Raw genomic sequence first — 26,236 nt, forward strand, 5'->3', positions numbered from 1 at the left:
ATATTGAATTGAAGTGATGTAAGTTTGAAGAGTAGTGTTAGTAGTAGTAGCAACAGTTAACTTTTATTGAACATGTCAGGCGAGTTCTAATCTAAGCCTGCCTTCTCTCGTTTAATTCTGTCTACCTCAGTAATTATGAATGTATGAGGATCTCTGCTTCCCTGTGTGTATTATGTGTGCATGGGTGTGGTGGGTGTGAGAGAGGGATATTTCTCAAGTTCCAGAGTCTTGGTGAATCTGTCTCTTCTACATTTCCTGTTTTTTATGTGTCCCCCTCCTTCTGTCTCTGCTGCTTTCCCCACTAGTTTAGATTCTGATCATCTCTTGTGCATATTGTTGCAGCAATCTCCTAGCTGGTTCTCCTGCCCCATCTTTAGTTCCACTGATCCACTTGCCATTCTTTCTTTAGAGTGATCTTTATAAGACTCAGCTATGAAGATATGTCTCTTGCTCAAAAACCCTTAATGATTCTCACTGCCTTGAGCAGTTTTGATTCAAGTGTAAAGTGTTGGTGATGATTTCAGTGGTACTTAGGGAAATAAGTTTTAATTTAATTAGTTGTCATATTTATTTTAATGTGTATTTGTGTGTATTGCCTGTGTATGTCAGGTGATAAAGCCTTTACCATGATGAGATTTTAAAGTTTTATTGACTTAAAAATGTTTGTATATTTAAATAAGTATTAAATAAATAATATGCAGATATAGCAGAAATCATGAAAATGATATGTGAGTGACTGAAGGTTAGATCATCAGCCTGTGAAATAAACTTGACCTGTCTTAGTGGCATTTCAGAACCACCGTGACCTGACCCCAAACCATGTTTCGACTAGATTTTTATTTCTGTTTCTCTAATATACTAGTGTCTGAACAAATGTCATATCTTTACTTGTGCTGTTCCTCCAGCTGAGAAGACTTCTTCTGATAAAATTCTGTTTGTCCTTCAGGAGAAAGGTTATGCTTTGTTTTTTAGTACTTCCCTAGTGATTTGGACATAGGTGTATTCAATAATTTTTGCCCTGGGGATAAGTAAAGGAATAGATGGGTGAGTAGATGAAGAATGAATGAGTGAATATCCGAAAGGGGGAATAACAGGTCAGTGAATGTTTGAATGAGTGGCTGAGTAAGTAAATGAGTGAATAATGGAACGAATGAATGTCTAATTATGTATCTAGGCCACTCACAGATAATATTTCAGTGCTACATGTAGTAACAATTTCTTGTAGTAACAATTTTAGGATCTTGGATGTTTTTTGGCCATTGGAGTATCTGAGAGATTCTGGTGGAATCATAGGGAATATCAGAGAATTGGAAAACTTGCTGTTAAGATTTGAAATACATGTATTTATATCATTTAAAATTGCTAGCTCTACCCATCCTTCATTTGTTGCTGATGAATAATAGTATTATTATGCCTCTACTATTAATTACATTTTCTGTAAGCATTTTTGTTAATAATTCATCATATGTTTTTCTGATTTTAGTATATTTCTGATAATGCAATCCATTCTATTCCATGAAGATTTTAATGATTTTATTTTTGTCATTTGTTTTTTAACCAGTATATCAAGTTCAACAATTGTTACGTAATAATATAGTGTTTTCAGGTATACCTGGGCAAGGTCATCACCGTTACTTTGTTCTTTTCCATCTTCTAGCTGATTTTTTTTTTCATTTAAGTTTTATTTTTTAAATTTGGGAAAATGTACCATTGGAAGTTGGTTTGATAGCATTTTCATCTCTGTTGTATTAGACATACAAGCCAGGAATAGCAGAGTATTATTTTCCTTTAGTATAGAGCACAATGTATTAGTGATATGTGCCAGGGAGAAAAGTAAGGCAGGAAACAGGATTCGGCACCCACAAACCCTAAACAATTTTTCCCTAACTTAGTGAAGACACTGACCTTTACTCACTGCTCGACAGTGCCGCTGTGGTTGTAAATGACGTGTGGGACTGTTACAGGACTTTCTCCTTTGTTCTTGTGTTCTTGCCTCTTTTCTTTGCTTCTTCAAATTCACCTTCCAACCTGACATTTAATCTTCAGTCAACATTCTCACCTCTGGTCTCCTTCATCTCAGTATTAGTGACTATTGCCCCTTCAAGAAGTAACATCCATGGTTAGTTTAACTATAGCCTAAATAACTTAACACTCACAGCTGTTTCCTCACTAGTAGGGCCCCGTTTTCTTGTAATTAAATTTCTTTGTTCTCAACAAATGCTGGATACACAGTGGGTACTTTTTACCCATCCTTGCTGATTACTATCTACTTTATTCCTCTCTACCATCATCCCCAGTGCCCACAGCAGTGCATGGCACACAGTAGTTGTTAACTGGATGGATGGATAGATACATAGATAGACAGCAAGCATCTATACAGTTGATGCTTACTTAATGACTGTACATGCTGATTATTCCAGATCCCTTCATGAACTTAGGCAGATGAGGATTTAATCTGCAAGTTGAACAAATAAACTTCTTTTTTCACTAAAACTAAAGTGAAATCACATTTACATAAGATGACAATTTTATCTTTAATTCTTCTTGAAGGAAAGACATAACCAGGTAATAATGAGCATAGACTTTAGAGCCATACAGATCTGGATTTGAATTATGGCTCCTCCATTTAATATCTGTGTGACGTTGGGTCGAGTTACTTAAGTTTTCAAAGTCTCCCTTTTCTTATTTGTAAAATAGGAATATGATGTCTACTTCATTTACTTGTTGTGATAAATTATGTGCTATAATATATGTAGTGATTAACAGTCTCTGTATCATAGTGATAAACCTGTTGGAAGAGACCATTTCTCTTTAGATGGTAGCAGGTACCTCTGGTATTTTTTCCTTCCTACTCTAATAATAAAAATGTGTTCTGCATTTATCTTTTAATTCACACTTTTCAGATATTCGTATGAGTTTTTAGCAAAAGTCTAGAAACAAGGAAAGTTGTCAAAGGATTGGTTGAAGGAACAGCTAGAGTGCTCAGCCTGGGGAAAAGAAGGGAGGTGGGGAGGGCATGAATGCAGGTGATTCAAAGGAAAGGGGAGGGAAGTAGGTTTGTTAGATGCTGCTACAGAGGAGAGAATTGTGGCCATGGCTAGAAATTGTGAGGAAGCAGAGTTCATTCTGTGTTTGAAAGTTCTGACATTTAGAGCTTCCTATAATGAGGAGCTTGTCTCTTGCAGTGGTAATGTGGCCCCCTAGTGCCAGCAATTTTGATTGCTTGATGAGACACCTGACCAAGCCACGCTCAAGGATTGTTTTTCATATTTTTGTATTCTATTGCACAGCCCAGTGACCTGCAGCAGAGTGGGTGTGAGTGGAAAGGCCTACTCTTGGAACTAAACTCATTGATTTTGAGGGACGGGTGCTAAGGAAGGCAGAAGTAGTGTCTAGTCCTGGATACTAGGACTAGAGAAGTCTTGTCCAGCAGGCAGATAGCTGAAGAGTATAGCAGTGGACAGTCAATGATTTAAGCAGTCAGCTTCCAGGTTAGCTTACATGAAATAGAAAGGTAGAAGGAGTTAGGCCACTTTGCATCAGGAGCCCTAAGGGTCTGTGGCCATTTGGAAGACAAGTAGGCAGAATGGCTACCTGCATGGCTTCCAGTGCTTACGGAGAGAGGAGGGGAATACGGCATGGCAAGGTGGGGAATGAAGGTTATCAGTTAGGTGTGAAGTCTGAGATTGGGAAATAAAGCAGGAATCATAATATCAAAGTTGAGGGACAACACGGGAGAGAGGCACAAAGTGTTGGGACCAGGAAGAGTTGTCCAGCTTCCAGAGCTGGAGCATAAAGTTAGGACCAGAGGACTAGCCTGAGTGCTTTGATGCTCAGTCCTGGAGTATATGGCTAAAGATGCTGTTATTCTATCAGCCTTTGGACAGGGATTGGTCTTGTTCGTGTGTTGGGGTTGAGCATGCAGGTAGATTCATAAGGACCCCCCTACATGGGAAGGGAGCCAAGTCCTAGGAAACAGTCTACCTGCCTGGTTTCTACCTTCCAAACCCAAACTCCCAAACAGAATTTGTGTTCGACTTAGTGTTCCCCTTTTGTCAACACATTTTTAGTATTAAAACTCTAAATACCTTCTCTGTGTCCTGACAGACTTGAGGGTAATTCTTTAGGAAAAAGAGCTTAATTACCTTCCCCACCCCCTGTCATTCTCACCTCCAAGGAAAACCACACATACGCACCCACACACTGCCTTTTCTGTGATGGTACTTCTTAAGTCTAACACAGTGGCTGATATTTCAGTTTGACCTTCCCGTCCTGATGAATTGCCAGTACTCATCATGACCTTGAACCCTTCCTCTTGAACCCCAGTTAGTGAGGCCTTATGCTTGTTTCCCTGCCAGAGTTGTTCCAAACCCCGATATCTGTCACTCTTTCCCTTCCTTCTTGCTGTTTTTTGCCTTTTCCAGAAGGAATATAGGTATTGGAGAAAGGTTCCATGCTGTTGTACATTGCTGCAGATGGGGACTTGGGCTCTTGCATGTCAGTTCATAAGCTCAGAATAGTTGGGACACAGCATTATTAGAGAGTGGGTGATAAGCCCTCTCCTATTGCTACAGACAGGGAGAGGACTTGGAGAAAACTGCCTGGAATGGAGCTGGGACCAATCTTCATCTTACCCAGCCATGTCAATACTTGCTGTTTCCCTACTTGGATAAACTGAGAGATGATAACATATTTGTGATATCCTGTAGGCCTCTCACTCAAGAAGAAATTGCTCAGAGACGTGAGCGTGCAAGACAAAGGCATGCAGAGAAGCTTGCAGCAGCGCAGGGACAGGCACCCTTGGAGCCCACCCAAGATGGGAGTGCCCTTGAAACATGTCCAAAAGGAGAGGAGCCAAGAGGTATAGCTTTCCTAAGTAGGCTCTGTTGCAAAGTGTTTGCCTTTTTGCTTAACTTGGGACACTCATCCTTTAGTTCTTGAGCTTTTTAAGCTTTAATCATAGTTTTTATCAATATTCTTTCCATTCTTGGTGGTTTTTTTTTTTTTTTTTTTTCTGAAACTGGACCAAACATATCATATTCACCTCTCCTTCTGTGTTTCCAGACAGTTTTTGAATTAAGAGGGCATTCTTGGCACTAATTATCTTTTTGTTTCTGTCAGGTGTCGAGCAGCAGGTGGAAAGGATGACCCCTAAACCTGTGCTCCAGGAAGAAAACAACCAAGAGTCTTTTATTGCATTTGCTCGGGTGTTCAGTGGTGTGGCTCGAAGAGGAAAGAAAATTTTTGTCTTGGGGCCCAAATACAGTCCTCTTGAGTTTTTACAAAGGGTAAGAATTGAAAGTAAAATATTTATGTATTGTTTCTCGAGGGTCTGGTATCTTTTCACATTTTGTTGGGACTGGTGATTATCTTATTGGTAGATTTAGTTTGTCTCTGGAAAGGCACATTTGAGTGACTGTGTATCTCCTTTTGTGTTGCTTTGATAACATTTGTCATGTATGTCTCAATTAGTAGCATTTAGGAAACCAAATCAATATGTGGACCAAATTTTCAGGCCTTATTTAGTTATAAGGCTTTTCTCTTCTAGGCAAGAATCACCTTGTGGTTAGAGAAAAGAACTGATAAGAGATGTCATGCTGGAGCCAGGGCAATGGCTGATCTTTGAGAAATAGGAAGATCCAAAAACTAGCTGGCTCAGGCCAAAGGTGTGGGCAGTGAGCAGGGGATAGGCAGGCTTGCATGGCACACAGACCCTGAGTCTGGTCAGGAGGGTCTGTAAGTAGGTGAACAGGCAGCATCTAAAAATGCCTGAGCCAAGGGGCAAAACAGAGATCACAGGCTAGAGATGTCTCAGAACATTTTTGGAAGTAAGCAAGATATATACATTGTAATTATATCATAATTAAATAATAGAGGTAATAGGATGAAGACAGTACCAGAGGTCCAAGTAGCCAGTCTGGATCAGCACAAAACAGTAAGCTAGGAAATTGTCAGCTGGCACCGTGGAGCATCATGAGCAGAAGAACACATGCTCCTCTCTGTGCAGGAAGCAGCCTGTCTGTAGATAAACCAGGGAAGCTGTGGTACTTGGCTACAAGTGAGAGAGAAGGAGGTAGCAGTTGAAGAAAATCTCTTCCATCAGTTTTTCTTTGCCTTGAATGCTTATTTCATGAGTGTTAGCAGTTTAATCCTTGGAGAGTGCAGTGCTGCGTGGCAGTGAAGCAGTCCTTGTTGAGCTATGGCATGTTCTAATTTGCCAGAAAGATCATAGCACTTGGTGTGTATAGGGTTCTATTTTATGGGAGTCTGAAAGTGATACAATATGTATAAAAACTCATCTATGATTATCTTGGCTTGGACATAATTGATTGCTGTTTATCAGGAAGGGTCAAGTATCAGTTAATTTTTTTCTTTTTTGTGAAGGTAAGTGAGCAAGAAATTGTTATTTAGTGAAACATTGATTTATTTGTCATTACAAATTCCAGGAACAATCCAATTTATCTCTGCATAATGTGTCTTTGCTACAGGTTGAAATCAGTTGCTTATGTGTCTCATGTCTTAAGCAGGAATGATACAATACATTGACAGCTCATATGGCTCCTTATTTCAGTAATCAGAGCACCATAAAACCTAATTCCAACTGCTTAAAAAAAAACCTGAAATATTTCAGACCTACCTTCAAAGTAACCCCTACCCAGAATTTGTGTTCATCCTTTGTGTTAGTTTTCTGTTACTGCATATTACAGATTACAACAAATGTAGCAGCTTGAAACATTACACATTTTGTCATCTCACAGTTTCTATGGGTTAGAAAACCAGACATGGCTTAGCTGCATCTTCTCCTTAGCATCTCACAAAGCCACAGTCAGAATGTTGGCCAGGGTGCGTTCTCATCTGGAGGACTGACTAATGAAGAACCTGCTTCCAAGCTCACTAAAGGTTGTTGTCAGAATTCATATATTTGCACCTGTAGTACTGAGAGTCCCAGATTTTTTCTAGCCATTGGCTGCCCTCAGCTCCTAGAGGCCACCTACAGTTTCTTGTCATGTGGACCTTCCCAACTTGGAGGCTTACTTCATCAAGCCATATAAGAGACTAGAAGGAGTCTCCTAGCAACACAGAGTCCTGTCTGATGATATAGAATCACAGTGTGACGTCTCATCACCTTTGCCGTATTCTGTTTGTTAGAAGAAGCAAGTCACAGGTCCCACTCACACTCGGGACGGAGGTTTCTAAACAAAGGTGTGAACACCAGGAAGCAGGCATCATGGGAGGGGCACCTTTAGTCTGTCTGCCACATCCTTCTCTTGCTTTTCTTTATAGTTTTACAACCTGTGTATGTATTTCTAAAGAATATTGTCACATTTGCATGGTTTTGAAACTTTGTATAAATGGAATTTTACTGTACTTATTCTACAACTTGCCTTTTTTTTAACTTAACATTGTGAGATTAATCTGTGTTAATGCCTACTCCCATAGCTCGTTTATTGTTCAGTGTGGCATAGGATTCTTTTACTTAAATGTACATTTTATTTATACAATTTTTTTGGTTACTATATATTTGCTGTTTTCGTTGTTTTTTTTTTTTTTTTTTTTCAAATCTAAGCAATGCTACCTTGATTATTTTTGTATATATCTCCTCATGCACATTAATATCTTCACACGAGAACACAAGATTGATCAATAAACACATTAAAAGAGTAATAAGGAAAATGTAAACAAAAACTGCAAAACACCTTATCATACCCATCAGACTGGCACAAATTAAAAGCCTAACAAAACCAAATTTTGGTGAGCATGTGGAACAACTGTAACTGTCAAACGCACATTTACAAGAAATTCTAGGGAATATACCTATAGTGGAGTGGCCTTGGTAATCTTCTGCTTAACAAGATAATTCCAATTTATTTTCCCAAGTAGTTGTGATTTACACTCCCAATAGGAGTGTTTAACAGTTACAGTTGTTCCACATGCTCACCAAAATTTGGTTTTGTTAGGCTTTTAATTTGTGCCAGTCTGATGGGTATGATAAGGTGTTTTGCAGTTTTTGTTTACATTTTCCTTATTACTCTTTTAATGTGTTTATTGATCAATCTTGTGTTCTCGTGTGAAGATATTAATAGTTCTCGGAGTCATTTCCCTGTTTTTCTATTATGCTACTTTATTGTTTTAAATACTGCTTTTCAGATGTCCTTTGTATATTCTGGATACGAATTCCTTGTCAGTTTTGAATTTTGCAAATTTCTTCTCCAGTGTAAAACTTGTTTTTACTTTCCATTTGCTACCTTTTAATAGGCAGAAGTTATTAATGTAAATGTACTCGAATTATCATTATTTTATGGGTTTTGCTTTTTGTATCTTAAGAAAATTGAGACTGAGTCTATATTGAAGTCACAAAACTTTCTCTTATGTTTTCTTCTAAAGTTTAATATTTTACCTTTCATGTTTAAATATTTAATTCAGTGTTTGTGAAGAAGGCATCTAGGTTCATTTTTTCCTCATTTAAATGTCCAGCTGTGGCTGGGCGCAGTGGCTCATGCCTGTAATCCCAGCACTTTGGGAGGCCGAGGTGGGCGGATCACGAGGTCAGGAGATCGAGACCACGGTGAAACCCCGTATCTACTAAAAATACAAAAAATTAGCCGGGCGTAGTGGCGGGCGCCTGTAGTTCCAGCTACTCGGGAGGCTGACCCAGGAGAATGGCGTGAACCCGGGAGGCGGAGCTTGCAGTGAGCCGAGATTGCGCCACTGCGCTCCAGCCTGGGCGACAGAGCGAGACTCCGTCTCGAAAAAAAAAATGTCCAGCTGTTCCAACATTATTGAAGAGTCCATCTTTATCCACTAATTTGCTTTGTCCACTCTGTCAGAAATTAGATTATTACCTATGTACATAGATCTGTTTCTGGACTAATTTTATTTTTTCTGGTTGTCTCTAACTGTCTCTGTTCAATGCTGTCTTCATTTTTAAATGTTTTGACATCAAAAAAACCAAATCCCTTTACGTGTTTTTCTTTGTTAGTGTCTTGTTTGTTCCTATTTGCTCCTATATATCAAGTTTATGGTCAGCTTGTCTGTTTCTATGAAAAGCCCTGTTGAGGCTTCGATTGGAATTACTTTATGTCTGTACACCTATTTGGCATGAAATCAACATTTTATAATACAGCATCTCTCCATCCATGAATGTATTAGTTTTATTTTTCTATTTATTTAGGTCATTTTAAATGTTTTTCATGAAGTTTTATAGTTTTATTTATAAAAGAGTTTTGATCACTTTTTTAGATTTTGTTGCTATTCTGAAAATCATTTTAAATATACATATTTTCTATTTATTGCTATTTATTCTGTTTATGCATTTTCTATTCCTAATTATAGAAGTATAATTAACTTACTGATCTTGCATTTTTGCCACCTTGCCAAGCTGTCTTACTAATTATAACTTTTCTGTAGCTTGTTTTAAGTGGATGGTCATATTGTGTAGATAATTCCATTTCTTTCTATTCAGTTCTTACAATTTTTCTATCTCTCCAGCCCATCGTTAGAGCTACTTTGAGAGTTGTCATTGTATCAGAACACATACATTTAGATATAACGTGCCTGAAAGGTCATCATTTTCATGAAGTTTCTAGAGTCTACCCTAGCACAGGGGCCTCTCCTTCCTCTGAACCTTTATGAATTTACTTGCCTGTACTACCTTTTCGTTGGTCACTCTATGCTTGTGATGTTAATAATCTTTGTATATGTTGTATCTCAGCCATTTTTTCTCTTCATAGCATTAGGGCGGCACCCCAGGCCTATGAGCACCAAAGATAGGTTGGTTGGTTAATTGAAATGCTTTCTGGATACTTGCATTTATATGGTGGATATATTTCTGAAGACTTCACACAATGCAAAATTTGAATCATTTCAGATGGTATTTCCATAAGAATAAATATGATGTACGGCGAACTAATAAATCTAATGTACTTGTACGTGTATATTTTTGCTGTAAATGTACTCTATCCTCTCATTAGTGTTCCTAATATATCACAGCATGCTCTTCCATATGAACAATATAGCATATAATAGCAGTTTGGCCTTTTTTTTTTTTGCATTTTTATCATATCTAATTACCCTTCCAAAGTTATTTTTATATGTTACTTGGCACTAGCACCAGCCCTTGTTGAATACTTGAAGAACATTATAAATAAGAGTAAAACAACTTTAAAGTATAATAGTAATAATGAGTGTTCAAATAATAGCACAGTAGTCACCAGAACTGGTGTATGACATGGTTCACATAAATAACCAGGGGCTGTGGAGATCAGCTAAAGTGACAATACTAGATCACAAGAGAATTTATGTTACTTAGCCATAAAGCTTATGATTAAATGGGAATCCAGACAATTTTTTAGTATTTGAGAAGTTTCAATATTTCAAATTTTATTCGTAAAGTGAGACATATTTATCATACCATTTCAAATGTTCATATTTCAGGTTTACATGAAATGTTGCTATACCATATCTTACTGATGAATAAAAATAACTTTACAAATACCAATTAATGCTTCCAAATGCCTCCTAACTTGTCTTCAATCATTTTTCTTTGCCCAGGTACCATTAGGCTTCTCAGCTCCACCAGATGGCCTTCCCCAAGTCCCCCACATGGCATACTGTGCTCTGGAAAACCTGTATCTTCTGATGGGAAGAGAACTGGAATATCTAGAGGAGGTACCTCCAGGAAATGTGCTAGGTAGGGTGATGCTGTTTATTACATCCTTACTCCATTCTAGGAGATTATCTAACATGTCACTGAAAATTTAGTGAAATTTTTGAAGGGAATAACTTTTATTCTTTAGTTTGATAATTTTTTTTCTAGTATCTTTAACTTAGTACATTTGAGTAACTAACAGGAGATGTTTCTTGCTGTAAATTATAGTGGCTCTGTTTTAAAAATGTATTGCTTAAGTAATTTGTAAGTGCTCTAGCCTAAGCTGGAGTTCCATTTATTTCAGAGTGAGAGGGGAAATTCCTGTTCACATAAAGTCAATCTAGATGACCAAGGCATTTCTGGTTCTACAGATTAGATTCTAAATTGTTGGAAACTATTCTGATGTAAAGGTCTATTTAAACTCATTGCTTTTTTCCCAATGCTTTTATCCTTTGAATATTGCTTTGCTAAGATTAGTTGATTGTCAGTTTATATCTGTAAATATTACTCTTCATCTCCTTAATGTTATCACTTGTTTGACTTCTGCCCCCCATGTGCAGAATTCACTTTTTGAGTTTTTTAGTGCAACCCTAAAGACTCAGATTAAGAAATTTCTCTTGGATCCAGAGTGTATTGTAGAATACTGTATCCTGTTGTACTGTTAGATTCTGAACCCTTAGGGTCATTGTCAGCTATAGAGCTATTTATTGAGTGATTGCTTGGTTTGGGAATTCTCCGCTTTTTAGAAAAAGGTTTAACTTTTTTAAAAAAGGTCTAGTCTGTTGGTCCAGAGTAGCTAATGGTTTGTCTGGATTTTATAAAGTGGAATCCCAAAAATTTGCCAAAGCATGTTGCTATTCACCTACAGAGATATATTCTTTTCTTTATTTAATTTTTTGTCATGAAATTTGTAGAATGCTTAGCTTCTCATCAGTGTTACCTATTTTCTTCCATCCCTTTGGAAAATGCCATTTAACCTTAATAATTGATACACCTTATTAAGCTGCGACAGCCAGCTTTATCAGAAAGGACATTGGAAGAATGGAAAATACCCTACTTTTACTCATAAGCCTTCCTTGAGATTACTGTATTGCTCACATTAAATGGAACATGAAGTATAAGATCTCCAGCATGATGCTCAAGGGAAAGAAAAGGTATTCTGCTGAGTGAATGGTTTTTATACGATCTTCTCTAATTAAGGCCTGGTGTTTGTGTTGTTTCGTTAGTAGAGGATGAGAATGAGGGATGCATTAGTTTCTGGTTTTCTTTTTTCTTTCTGTTGCTGAATTTCTAGATGCTTTCCAGGATTGAGGTTAAGTGGTGTATAAGGAGAGATACCATTTCTCTCTCTTCTGCTTTCCAAGGCAGCCTTGGCTCTGCCATATGGTACAGGGAGACAAACCTACTATAAGCTAAAATTTTTCATTTATTCTTGGAGAAGAGATATACCTTGATGTCTTTTACTGACCTTTTAAAAAACTGAGATGGTAGCACAACATGGGGTAAGGATGAAGGTGACTAAATCTTTGTTTACAAAATTTACTTATATAAGACTAAGCCTGATGGACAACCAACCACTTTAGGACAAAATGGATTGAAGAGGAAAAGCCAGATTTATTTCCTATAAGAGTTAGAATTGTATTTAGCTGCAGGTAACCAGAAAACCAACTGCATAGTCTTAAACTTCACTCAGTAGAAAGCCCAAGGATGGACAGTCCAGAACTGGTGTCATGACTCTTCTGTGTCATCAGGTTGTCAGTGGCTCAGCATGTGGTTTTTGTCCCCTGGAAGCAAGATGGCCTTTTATCTCTGAGAATCATACCCACGTTCCTTGCAGGAAGAGAGCACAAGGGTCAAGACCTTCTAACAGGATTAATGTTTTTATTTGGAAAGAAATGCCTCTCTAGTGACTTGTGTCTATATTCTCATTTTTGTAATTTTGTCATATGTCCACTCCTAGCTGCCAGGGAGGCCTGGGATTGAGTGTTTTACTCTTCCAGCCTCTGTAGTTAAGGCAAAAGATATTGGGGTTGTGAATGGCTTTTGAATAGCCAGTCCACACTCTTAGCTGCATTCGCCTTCCATTCACCTGGTGATGCCTGAGGTGCCTCCATTAAGGTTCTGTTTTCTTTACATTAAATAGAAAGATAGTCCACTAGAAGGATTTTGAGTGTAACATTGAAGGAATTGGAGTGCAGCCAGCCACTTTGATGGGGCTTTTTGAATTGAAACATATAGTAATTGTTTTTCTTTTATTAATTGAAATCTGATTGAGTCCCCTGCATGGCTAGAAAGCATGAGTATACCAAAATTCTGGCCATAGTTTTGCCACTAATTAGTTTTATGGCCTCATGCCAGTTATGTAACCTTGCTGCACTTGTTTTCCCAAATGACTTGGACTAGAGCAATGATTACTAATATTTCTTATGATAGAAATAGAACAGCCACTTTTAATTTTGTATAAAAAGATTCTGGATTCCCAGGGATACTTTTATTTATCCTAACCGGGATTTGTCGTAATCCAAAACTTTAAAGATTAAACATTAAATAACATTGCATGGAGTACATTTTATTGCTGTAGCTGTGAAATACTAACAAAATTGTATTTGTAATTTTTTTGGTAAAATACAAACAGAATTGAAGTTTCAAATTGTCATTATATGATGGCAGGTTGACATCCTAGGTGGAGATGGAGTGAGATAAACATTTTTTGCTTAAGTCATGAAGATCTTCCCTGGATTTTGTCAGTTTCCCAGTGGCTTAGAAAAAGTTCTAAACTAGATTATCTTCAAGATCACTTCTAGCTTTTAACACGTAGGCTGTGTTTCTTAAAGAAAAATCTTATTTGAGTAATTAGGATATTTCCCTCCCTACTGTTTATTAGGAGGAAGAGTAAATGTTTTGATATGATTATTTGGGTTGATTGATAACCCATTTTAATGGCTTCCTTGAAACATCTTGAACTGCTTACCTGCCTCAAAGTCATAGAATTACCTTTTTAGGCAAATTTTACTTGTTCCTTGATTAAAAATATGTAGCATACGTTAACAGTAGCAGCAGTCTCATAAGCTAGGGTGTTTAATAAAAGCAACTTTTCAAAGCTAGGAGTAAGTTTAAGACAGGACAGAAGAGGCCAGAGAGTCTAGTGTGTGTGTGTGTGTGTGTGTGTGTGTGTGTATATTTTTTTTTTTTTTTTTTTTTTTTTGAGACAGCGTCTCACTCTGTCACCCTGGCCGGAGTACATGGGCACAATCTCGGCTCACTGTAACCTCTGCCTACCGGGTTCAAGCAATTCTTCTGCCTAAGCCTCCTGCGTAGCTGAGACTACAGGCATGCGCCACCATGTCCGCCTAATTTTTTGTATTTTTATTAGAGATGAGGTTTCACCATGTTGGCCAGGCTGGTTTTGAACTCCTGACCTCGTGATCTGCCTGCTTCAGCCTCCCAACATGCTGGGATTACAGGCATGAACCACCGCGCCCAGCCAAGAGTCTGGTATATTAAGGAGTGAGAAGAAGACTGCCCAAGAGAAGGCTAGCTGGTGGCCACAGGTAATAAATGCTGGGATTTTAGCTTTGGGCTTTCTAGGGTGAGTTGACTGAGACCAGGTATGTCAACACATTTTTTTTTTCTTCGAAACAGATTTGTCTTCTCAGGTAGTTTTGAAGTGGAAAGAATAAGATGGCTGCATTGGGCTGAAATAATCTATATGTTCCAATTACCTGTTGTTGCATAATAATTAACACTCAAAGCCTAGTGGCTTAAAATAATGATGGTTCTTATTTTTTCAAGCATCTGCCATTCTGGCATGGTTTGGTGGGAATAGCTTGTCTTTTCCACGTGATCTCTTTTTTTTTTTTTTTTGGAATGGAATTTCCCTCTTGTCGCCCAGGCTGGAGTGCAATGGCGTAATCTTAGCTCACTGCAACCTCTGTCTCCTGGGTTCAAATGATTCTCCAGGTTCAGCCTCACAAGTAGCTGGGATTACAGGCACCCACCACAACGCCAGGCTAATTTTTGTATTTTTAGTAGAGATGGGGTTTCACCATGTCGGCCAGGCTGCTCTCAAACTCCTGACCTCAGGTGATTTGCCCGCTTCTGTCTCTCAAAGTGCTGGAATTACAGGTGTGAGCCACTGCACCTGGCCCCACATGATATCTATTGAGACGGCCCAAAGCCTGGGGGCTAAAGTCATATGGTGGCTATTTCAAGCACATGTCTGGAGGCTGATGCCAGTTGTTGTCTGGAACCTTGTTTGGGAGTAGAACTAAGGCCTTTCCATATGGCTGCTTGGCTTCCTTACAGCATGGTGGCTAAGTTTTACGGGTGAGCGACCCAACAGGGAGAGCCAGGAGGAAGGTATATCACCTTTTATGACCTAGCCTTCAAAGCCTTCAGCCCCACTTCTGCCACATTCTGTTTATTAGAAGTGAGTCACTGCAATTGGCCCATGTTCAAAGGGAGGGAACTGACTCTGCCTTTTGATGGGAGGCATGTCAAAGTATTTGTGGGTATGTTTTAAAACGACCACATTGCTAATCGTAGATAATTTCTTGTTTCCTTTTGCATTTTAACAGACTCATGACAGGACACATATAAAGAAATGTTCATAGTGATCAGGGCACGCCTGTAAACTTCATCTTTTTTTACTTTTGTTAAACTTTGAGAAAAAGTTGTAATTCCTATTTAATAAGAAAATAGTGGAGACCAATATGATTGGTACCCATATGCTTTTCATCATAAATGATACGGAGTCAGTAAATTTATCCAGTGCTGATGAAAATTTTTGTTGGAAAAGGAAATGAAAACATTACATGGCATTCTTGGAAAATTCAGTATTATTCAAAGTCCAAAGGAAAGTTCTTTTATTGGCACTTGAAAAATGCAGATTTCACATTGGAACTCAGCTATAAGTCACTTAGAGAACTTATACGTGCTGATAAGTGTAGAATAGATTTTGTGGTCTGGAAATGGTTGATTTAAAGTTTAAAGTTATTTAATTCTAACCTAATGTTTATAAAGTTGGTATAGATGGGACCAGAGAGACCTCACCATGTTTAGCACACAATAGCCTTTTGTTCTTTTCCCTACTGAGAATATCTCTAAAAATAAATGTTTGCTGCAGGCTCCTTTTAAAATGTGAGGGGAAATTGAATTAGGATTCCAAATCTTTAGCCTTTTCGTATACTCCTTGAGATCTCTTCCATATGGTTAAATCTTTAAAAGTTCAGGGGCATATTCTGAGAGGAAACATGATATTCTTCTTTTCACAGCATGAGGAAAATAATAAATATTAATTAGCCTTTTTCTGAACTGGTTTTAGTTCTGCCCTGGTTGGTTGCTGGGTTGATAGGAAGTCAGTGTTGATAATCGTGTGTGTGTGTGTGTGTGTGTGTGTGTGTATCCTTAGTCATGTGGGGTAACCTAGGAGTCAGAAACCTTTGAAGGGTTTTACTAGAAAATTTGATTTAATTTATTTCAAGGGGAAGCTCAGTAGAATTTGGTTTTTAAGACTTTGTGATACTTTTATAATGTTTTAAATTCACTTGCTAGTGAGTTTCTTTTAAATGTACTTTATTATCAACATTTCCATTTGAAGATAATCTATTTTAATCAGTGAAAACCTAATAGTCATTTCTTAGTTTTAAGAGTTTCAACTGATTTTAATGGCTTTTCTTTTACAGATAATAATGATTTTATTCTCTTTTTTCCTAATAGTGTGTCATATTTCTTTTTATTTTCATATTGCATATAAGAATATGGTACCTAATAATAATTACAGTTGCTGTTTTGTCTAGTTCCTTCCGGACTTTAATGGGAATGCTTCTGGTGTTTTAGTTTCAGGTTTGCTGATGCCTGTTGATTCATGATGTCTCTTATTTATCGTGCTGGGGAAGTATTTTTTTTTTTTTTAATAATCAGGAATGGATACTCAATTGTATTGATGCATTCTTAGCATCTGAAGACAAAGTTATAGAGTTTTTCTCCTTGCTGTAATTGATGTCATGAATTATATTTAATTTCCTGATTATTAAGGCGTCCTTGCATTCCTACGTAAAAAAAACAGCCTTCGATCATTGCATATTCTTTTCAACCCCTATTAGGTTCAACGTACTAGCATTTTATCCAGAATTTTCTAGCATTATAAGTTAAAATGGCCATAATTTTCTTGGTATCATAATACCAAAATGGGAAGCTTTCGTTTTTTTACCCTTTATAGCTGCACTCACTCTCCATTGGTAGCCACTAGGTACCTTCACTTACTTAAATTTAAATAGATTGAATTCAAATAACATTAAAAGTTTACCCATCAGTTGCACTAGCCATATTTCAAGTGCTTAATAACTATGTGTGGCTAGTGGTTACCGTATTGTATAGTGCTGCTCTTGAGAAATGTGTATATGATGTAAGAATTACCTTTTCTTCAAAAGTTTTGAAATAGTTCACTTGTAAAACTAACTGGGCTCGATGCATAAAATACTTGATTCTTTCTATCTGGTAAACTATCTTTTTCATTTTCAGTTCTGTATATTTGTGTTTTCTTGTTTGATTTCTTTATTATAAAATTTGTCTTTATTTTAATATAGTTTTATATATAGTTAATGTTTTAAAGTTCTTTTTAAAAGATAACTTTCAGTATAGTGCAAACCGTAATGTTGGTCCATTTGAAAATGCAGATAAGGCCGTGTGCCATGGCTCACGCCTGTAACCCCAGCACTTTGGGAGGCTGAGGCAGGTGGATCACCTGAGGTCAGGAGTTCAAAACCAGCCTGGCCAACATGGTGAAACCCCATCTCTACTGGAAATAGAAAATTCACCGGGTGTGTGGTGGGTGCCTGTAATCCCAGCTCCTCAGGAGGCTGAGGCAGGAGAATCCCTTGAACCCAGGGGAGGCAGAGGTTGCAGTGAGCTGAGATCGCGCCATTGCATTCCCACCTGGGTGACAAGAGCGAAACTCCTTCCTAAAAAAAAAAAAAAAAATCAATCAATCAATTATTCTTAACTTTGAAAATGCAGATAAGCTGAATAAGAGTTATTACTTACTATAGGGGTAACCGTCAGTCTTTTTATGTCCATATATGTGCGTATTTTTTTTAATTGTGGTAAGAAAACACAACATAAAATTTACCATCTTAACTATTTTAAAAAGTATACAGTTCAGTAGCATTTTTTTAATTTAAAAATCATACTTCCTATACTGTTTCTTAACCTGTATATTTTTCTCTTGGAGACAATCCCTTCTCTGAATATAGCTTTCCCTGCCTTCGTTTAAATGCATTTGCTGCAACTTTCAGAATAGTGTTAAATAGTGGTGCAATAAAAATCTGTTTTTCATTTGTTAAGTTAGAGGAATTTATATATACATGTTATCTATATATGTTATATATGTATATATACATGTACACACATAAATACATATATATATGTTACCCTGAGATTAGGGCTAGTTTTTATAATGAAAAGGAAGTATCATCCTTTTTCTGTTTACTAGGTTAATTTTTAAAATGTGGGTAGATAATGAGATTTATCAAATGGTCTTTTCTACATCTTTCAGGTGACACATACGAGGGTTTTATTTTGGATCCACTTATGCCATGAATCATGTTAACACATTTCCTAATATTAAGCCAGTTTTTATTTCTGGAATACAGTATTAGATGAGTGTATTTCAAGTATGTTATTGAGCAGTGAACTCAGTTTGTCAGTAGTTTAGTAAAATGTTTATATTTGTAAGTTTGGTCTGTAGTTTTTTGTGTATATTTGTATTTGTGGAGTTTTGATATCAGCATTATATTAGGTGCATGAAACAAATAACAAATTAGGGGATGGTTTTTATTGTTCTCTAGTCTGTTTAAATGGCATAGGAATTTTCTGGTCCCTAAAATTTTGGATATTAGCACCCATGAAATCAGCTATATTTGGTTAGTTGTTAATTGTTATTGTCCCTTTCAGGTTCTTTTTACTGTTTCTTATGTCAGTTTTGGTACTTTATGCTCATAGATAATCAGGTTGACTATCCAGTTTATTTGTAATGGAGACCAGTATTAATACTGATAATATTCATGACAATAATTAACATCAGTTAGGGCTTACTATGTGCTAGAAATTATACTAAATGTTTGGAAGTGATTATCTTCTTTATTCCCTGCCTGGTGAGATACATACATTTCACAGATGGGAAAATTGACACAAAGATTAAGTAACTTTCCATGATCCCATAATAATGTTTATTAAGATGAGATATTTATCTACTTCTGTATCTGTAGTTATTTAATCTCTTTGTTTCCATATTACTTGAGTTTTTGTCCTTTTCTCTTGGTGTCTTATTGATGACCTGTTACATTGTGTCTTTCCTTCTGCCCTTAAAGAACCCATTCTTTATATACTATAATTCTTCTAATATATTATGTATTATCTTTAAGTCTTGGTTCCTGCTTATCATAGATGGCTTTATATTTTAATTTTCTAATTTAGATTTGGTTTGTTTTTTCCTCAAAGGAAGTCATTTATGATCTGAATCTTAGTATAGTTTGGAATGAATTTCTTTGATTTGATATGCTATATTCTATTTATCATATTTTTATGTGTACTCTTATTCATCACTTTGCAACCAGTGGATTATGGTTGCCTTTTACAGATGTGACAAGCCACTGATTTCTTTAGCTCTTGAAGCTGCTGAGCAGATTATGGGAAGGCTGGGGGTCCCCTTGTCTATCACCCAGATCAGATTGTTAGCATACAGGTTGATAAAATGCTGATTTTACAACTTAAGATGTGTCTGTTAATTCTCATTTTCACTGTCTGAAGTAACTGGCAATGACTATATAAGTTCTTTGAATACATAGATTAATACAGCTTCATAATCTAATAACTGTTTATCTACTAATAAGCCCATTGCTGCTGTAGATATTATGTAAGAACAAAGGACTATTTGATGGGAATTTTCTTCCCCTCCATCTTCAAAGAGTATATTCCTCTTTTACTCTTAAATGGCACTTACAGTGTAGAGGCCAGATAATTAGGGAAGATGAAATAAGAGATAATTGGAACAGTTTTGTTGAAATTTGTCAGTTAAAGAAAGGAGCAAAATGGATTAACAATTTGAAGGAATAGTTGAGTCAAGGGAGTGTGTGTGTGTGTGTGTGTGTGTGTGTGTGTCTTTGTATTTACTGGAGTTTGATTATACTTGTTATATCAGTGGAAAAGAGGTAGGAAAAGAGGAAAGATAAAAGATGCAATGAAAAACTTAAATGATTAATAATACAAGGTTTATAGTCTCTCCCAACTCAACAGTGTAGAAAACATAGCCATTTGTTAAGAAGGAAAGTTTGAGACAGAATAAGATTCTGAAAACTGGTAGATGCATAGAAAAGCCACAACGAGCATTTGCTAGCAAATCATTAGATTATACCTTGACTAAATTGGACGGTAATGAGGTTCTGTGAAGAAGTGGAGATGGGGGGAGTCCAGTGAGCATTACACAGACATAGAAATATAAGACTGTCTTGAGTAAAGTGCCAGAGGCTATTCATGATTTGAGGCTTCCCTAGTTATAAGCTTGGAGGAAATGCTTGTGAGACCATCTTCTCCAAGCATTAAGTCTGCTTGCTTCTTGTTGGGAGAGAGGGGACAGTCTCCCCTGCCATAGAGCCACCTCCTGCAAACTCAAGTTAGAACTTACACATAATAATGAATAGACTGCAGATCATATTCTCTTCCAAAGATATGCTAGAAACATACTTAGTGAGTTGAGTATTTATCTATGCTGGAAACATACTTAGTGAGTTGAGTATCAGCGTAGTTGTCATGCCAACACTGGGCAGGCCAGAGAGGCCAGAGCCTGGAATTTAGCTAAACTAATAAGACACTAGCAGGTCAAATGTCAGATATAGGAAGCAGGAAGGAGTAGGTGGGTGGTAATGGGCCAAGCAAAGGTCATGCTCAGGGAACAGATAGTGAGACATTTGACCTCTATTCTTAGTATTTTTAGCACATGACAGAATGGGGAAATAATTTGACATTTATATGGTTTCATGCAGGTTGGGAAGATATCCTTGATGGTTCACACATGGTCTTCTTGTTGATAAGTTCAGATTTGATTTTTTCCAACAGAAAAGCAAGTGATTGTCAAAAGGGCTTTGAAGAAGGTGGAAATATAGTCTCTTACGCCCATAAATTGATATAGTCCGATTGGAGTGCAAGTTGTAAGGCAGGGATAAATTGGTTAAGTAGATTTTTTTTTTTAGTTTACAAAAGAAAAGGTATTTTTTTAAAGACTATGAAGATAGCTTGGGGGAAAGGTGATTTTCAGTTATAACAGTAAGTATGAATTTTGAGTAGTGGCAGTTATTATAAAGACTTGGCAGTTATTATAAAGACTTGGCAGGTCTTTCGGTCTTTCCAGAAAGTGTAAAGTATATGATTAGGAGAAAGGTGATATTGGATAGAGAAACATGTTTCTAGTATGACCTGAAACATGACATGTGGCAGACATTAGATATGAAGTAATCAAGGAAATGCACTTTAAAATCTCCGTGAGATGTCGTTTCATAACCATTAAAATGACAGAAATGTTAAAATCTGACAATGTTCTGTGTTACAGATATGGAGCAGTTCAAACATTTGTAAACTGTTGTTGTAAACTGATACAACCACTTTAAAAAATACTTGACAACAGGGTGTAGCAATCCCACTTCTAGGAGTATATCTTAGAGGAGCTTTAAGTACACTCTTAAACAAAGAGACAAGTACAAGGATATTTATAGTAGCACTGTTTATGAAAGCAGAAAAAGGGCCATTGGCAGAAGAATGGATAAGTAGATTATGGTGTAAAATGGAATATTATACATTTGTGAAAATGAATGAAGTACATTATATGTATCAACTTCAGTGAGTCTCACAAATAGAATTAATTTTAAAAGCAAGCAAGTTGCAGCCCATTTATATAAAGGTTAAAAATATGTGGCTGGGCGCGGTGGCTCACGCCTGTAATCCCAGCGCTTTGGGAGGCTGAGGGGGGTGGATCACCAGGTTGGGAGTTCAAGACCAGCCTGGCCAACATGATGAAACCCCGTCTTTACTGAAAATACAAAAATTAGCCGGGCGTGGTGGTGGGCACCTATAATCCCACCTACTCTGGAGGCTGAGGCAGAGAATTGCTGGAACCCGGGAGGCAGAGGTTGCAGTGAGCCGAGATTGCGCCACACACCACTGCACTCCAGCCTGGGCGACAGAACGAGACTCCATCTCAGAAAAACCCGAAAAACAAAACATGTACATGCCATATATTGTTTAAGAACAGATATATATGTAATAAATAAATAAATGCACAGATAAATAAACAGTAAGTACAAGATAATGGTTATCTTGAGAGAGGACATGACTGAGGAGAAATACACAAGTATTGGTTAAGGTCTGTTTCTTAAGATGAGTAGTGGATCTATATTGTCTGTTTTAGTTTTCTTTTACCTGTTTTTATATCTTAAATATTAAAGAATTTTTTCTTTAAAAAATTAGGGAACAGTCCGGGCGTGGTGAGTCACGCCTGTAATCCCAGCATTATAGAGACTGAGGCGGGTGGATCACAAGGTCAGGAGTTAAGAGACCAGCCTGGCCAACATAGTGAAACCTCGTCTTTACTAAAAATGCAAAAATTAGCCAAGTGTGGTGGCACACACCTGTAACCCCAGCTACTCGGGAGGCTGGGTCAGGAGAATCACTTGAAACCAGGAGGCGGAGGTTATAGTGAACTGAGATCGCACCACTGTACTCCAGCCTGGATGACAGAGCAAGACTTCGTCTCAAAAGAAAAAAAAAATTAGGGAACAATATTAATATCTTTCCTTGAGATTGTTGGTGATGTCTTGTAGAATTTATCCCGTACAATTGAGTAGAGAGGTAAAAAGTGCTTAATTTGGAAATAGAATATTTTGGGTTAAAATTCTAGTTCAGCTAACTTTTTAGCCTTGTTGCCTTGGGCAACAAGCCTCTCTGATCCTCTCTTCAACCTCTCTGATCCTGTCTTCAACCTCTCTGATCCTCTCTTCAACCTCTCTGATCCTGTCTTCAACCTCTCTGATCCTGTCTTCAACCTCTCTGATCCTGTCTTCTGCCTCACCGATCCTTGGTTTCTTATATGTGAGGTGAGGATCATGGAAGGCAGCTCTGAAGATCCAGTGGGATGATGCACATTATTTCGTTTCAAAAAAATATCAAAAGGCAAAATGTCAATTAAGCAACATCATTGTTATCATTGATTTCCTTGGAAAATATTATCATTAACAAATAGACCTCCAAAGTCACACATAAAGAAAGAAAATGAAAAGTGAAACACTTAATTATGAAGATTAAAGAATGCTTTCCCCTTTTAAAAAATGTCATTTATTTAAATGCAATTTTTTTATCCAAAGAATTTAAGTAGGCTACTAAAAAAAAAATAGGAAAAGAGTACTTTTCCCCCAGAAAAGTGTTCTAGTGAAGTTCATCTGAAAGATGTCCTCCAGCAATATATGTAGAAATCAGATTCACTGTCTGTTGCTGAAACTCTGACTTTCCCTCTCCATTCCTATTCAGTGTTGCAAAGATTCAAAACTTTTTGATAGCTTTTAAGAAGAAGTTTGAGATGGCAGAGGTGATAGAAGGAATTAGTTTTTCTGAGAATCAAGGCAAAAGGAGTGAATCCTTAAAACTCCTGAATTGTCAGCATTGATGTTGGAGCCCCACTCCAGATTCGGGTTGCTGTGTGACTCCACAAGTAGACGTTTTGAAGAAGGAGGAGTGGCTGATGCGGAACCTGTGGCTTAAAGTAGGAGGAGGGAGAGAGTTTTCTACTGAAAAGCATATGTATTAATACAAGCTTAAAGACAAAATGGAGAAGGAAACAGTAGTAACCATATTGTCCCAGATTCTCCTATGACAGGCCAGGCCATATGCCTGATCAACAAAGCCATTAGCTGTGTGGGGTAGATTCAGAGTGAAAGTTTGAGTTCTTTTTTTTTTTGGGCAGGGGGGAGAAGTTATTAACTATAAAAATGGGCATATGTTCTTCTAAAATGATATTCTGACAAAATAATGGTTCATAAATACAAAGCAGCCCACACAATTGCAGTATAATTTGTTTTATTAAAAGGATATATTTATTCTTTTAAGGCATCGTTTACAAGGAAAATCCTCAACTGAACCTCCAGAATTGTTAAGAGCAGTAGGGGGTTGAAAGCACATAGATTCTTCCCTGGAACACAATATATTATGGTCTTTTAAAAAACATTTGGCCTTTTTCTGGCTTTATACATGGAGTGAGGCGAGTTAGTTCATCTTTGCGTGGGGAAGAAAGTCCCCCTCTCCTTTGTAGATGAGCACAGAGCTTTTACCTTCCTAACACCCAGACCTGCTGATTTGGAGAGGACTAATTGCAAATTCCCTAAGGACTGGGCCTCCCAAGTCTTCACACTTAATTATTCCTGGTGAAGATCTCTTGTGTGTTCAGTGTATATTGGTTGAATGCATGAATAAATTAATCACTTAATAAGCTTAGGCGAGGGAATACATGAGCAGCCAGAAGCTGTTCAGTGTTCATCATTTATTTCTTCAAAGTTTAAAATACTCTCAGGCAGCCTGAGCAAAATAGTGAGACCCCGTTTCTACAAACAATAGAAAAATAAAAAAACAGGCATGGTGGCACTTGCATGTAGTCTCAGCTACCCAGGTGGAAGATTGCTTGAGCCCAAGAGGGTGGAGCTACAGTGAGCTGTGATCGTGCCACTGCACCCTGGCCTGGGTGACGGAGTTGGACACTGTCTTAAAAAAAAGAGATTCTCAGGTATATAAGGGAGATAGAAAGTATAGAAATATTTCTTTAGAAGTGAAGACATTGGCTTTTCAGTATAAATATACTGGAATTTTAGGTGAAAGCAAAATACTTTCTTGGTCTGAACATTTCTTATTAAAGGATATCAGGGTAGTGATGTTTTAATGTGTTAAGATTATTCAGCTCCCAGAGCCAAGATGATGTTATCACTGGGGATTTTTTGTTTAGCTTAGATAGTACACTGAAACTAACTGGTTCTTCCTGCCCTCACTGTGTTCTGGGAGGCTCCCAGGTATGTCCTGGACTGAAAAAGCCAAGGCCGTTTGATGTTAGAGAAGCAGAAATATTCTGAGTATCTTTCTGTTCTTTTCTCTGTGCCATAGTCCAGTCAACAGGAGGGGAGAACATTGTCCCAGGCCCTTGTAAAGCCAAGATTACCCCCCAGAAGCTGCTTGGAGCCGGTTTCCAGTCTCCTGAGCTAAGGTCGCTCCCAAGGGAAGGCAAGACTCAATTGCCTCTGCCTAAAGTTGTTATCTTGTATAGTATTCTCATAGGTGTGTTGTATAGAGACTTAAGCTCCACTAATGCTTTCCCTCTTTTTTAAAAAAATTCTTTTATTTTCTACCATTTATTTTGGCATTTGTACTCTTTCTTGCATTTTTCTTTGAATGTTTTACGTTATATAACTCTCATGTGCCTGGCTAAGCCTTTCTAGGGCATGACCTAGGTAACGCATAAGCTAGGTATGCAGGTTTATTTTTTTCCCGACGCATAGGCGTTGTGCCAGCACAGTATATCAAATAAACTTATCCCTGCCCGTGCTTCCTTCCCCACTGTTTCACTACCACGTTTCCCACACGTACTGTAGTTTGTTTCTGGACACTGTTTTCTATTCTGATGTATTTGCCAGCCTGTATTGTTTGATTTTGAGGGTATCAATAATTCATTTTTGAATCTGGTTCTGTCACCTTTAGCTTTAATAATTGGGGGCTATTTTTAAACATTTATTCTATATGAACTTGAAATGATTTTATCTCCTGCGATACATTAAATGTCTATATTAGGACATCTTATTTACAGAAGTAAATTATGACCACTCTTTTACTGTAAAGGTAATTATATAGAAAAAGCTAAGCAAGTTGCCTTCCTAGGGCTGATTCCTATAGGTGTTATCGGTGTATTCTTCCAGACTTTTATCTATGCATAATACATACGTATGTTCCTATAGTAAGAAATAAATTCATTTGTGTGAATTTAAGTAAGTTCACTAGGGAGCTAAAGCTGGGACTGCAGCTTAAACCCAGCATTATGTTGTTCTGGTTTCTTTATTATTACCAAATAAATGATTTTAAACAGTTAAAATTATCCTAGTACTAGTCTCTTTTGAGGGAGCAGCCCTTTCCATTTTCATACAAGGTCTTATTTTGCGGGCCGCCGTCCTAGCTATCTCCAATTGAGCCAGCAGGCAGCAGCCAGAACTACCTTTGCCTGAGGGTCTTCCCTGAGACAAAGACTTCTGCCCTTGGCCTTCTTACTTTTGGATATTTGTGAAGCCCAGGATCTCTCTCTCTTTCTCCCTCTCTCTCTCTCAACTTCTGGAGCAACCAACTGCTATCTTAGTGGCATAAATTAATTCAAATATACCTGGGTGGCCTTTAATCTAGTTCCATTTTTCAAAGTTTTTGGCTTTTGGATTAAGACCTTTTCCTGTGTTGACATAGCTTCTCCCTAATTTTACCTGTTTTTGGACTTGGGAATTGGAGGTGGGGGGATGTGAGAGA

General features: G+C 37.5%; 1 protein-coding gene across 6 annotated transcripts in view; it reads left to right on the forward strand.

Annotated features, from left to right (window-relative positions):
- Positions 1-26,236, forward strand: part of EFL1 (elongation factor like GTPase 1) — a 169,933-nt gene that overhangs the window by 75,411 nt on the left and 68,286 nt on the right. For all 6 annotated transcript variants that reach the window (XM_063640140.1, XM_055277441.2, XM_055277444.2 and 3 more), the window contains 3 exons: positions 4,710-4,861; positions 5,122-5,288; positions 10,552-10,690. In XM_063640140.1, the coding sequence (XP_063496210.1) occupies positions 4,710-4,861; positions 5,122-5,288; positions 10,552-10,690 (458 nt within the window). The remainder of the gene's footprint in view (positions 1-4,709; positions 4,862-5,121; positions 5,289-10,551; positions 10,691-26,236) is intronic.

This window comes from Symphalangus syndactylus, chromosome 5, assembly GCF_028878055.3.
Source record: "Symphalangus syndactylus isolate Jambi chromosome 5, NHGRI_mSymSyn1-v2.1_pri, whole genome shotgun sequence".
Taxonomy (NCBI): Eukaryota; Metazoa; Chordata; class Mammalia; order Primates; family Hylobatidae; genus Symphalangus; species Symphalangus syndactylus.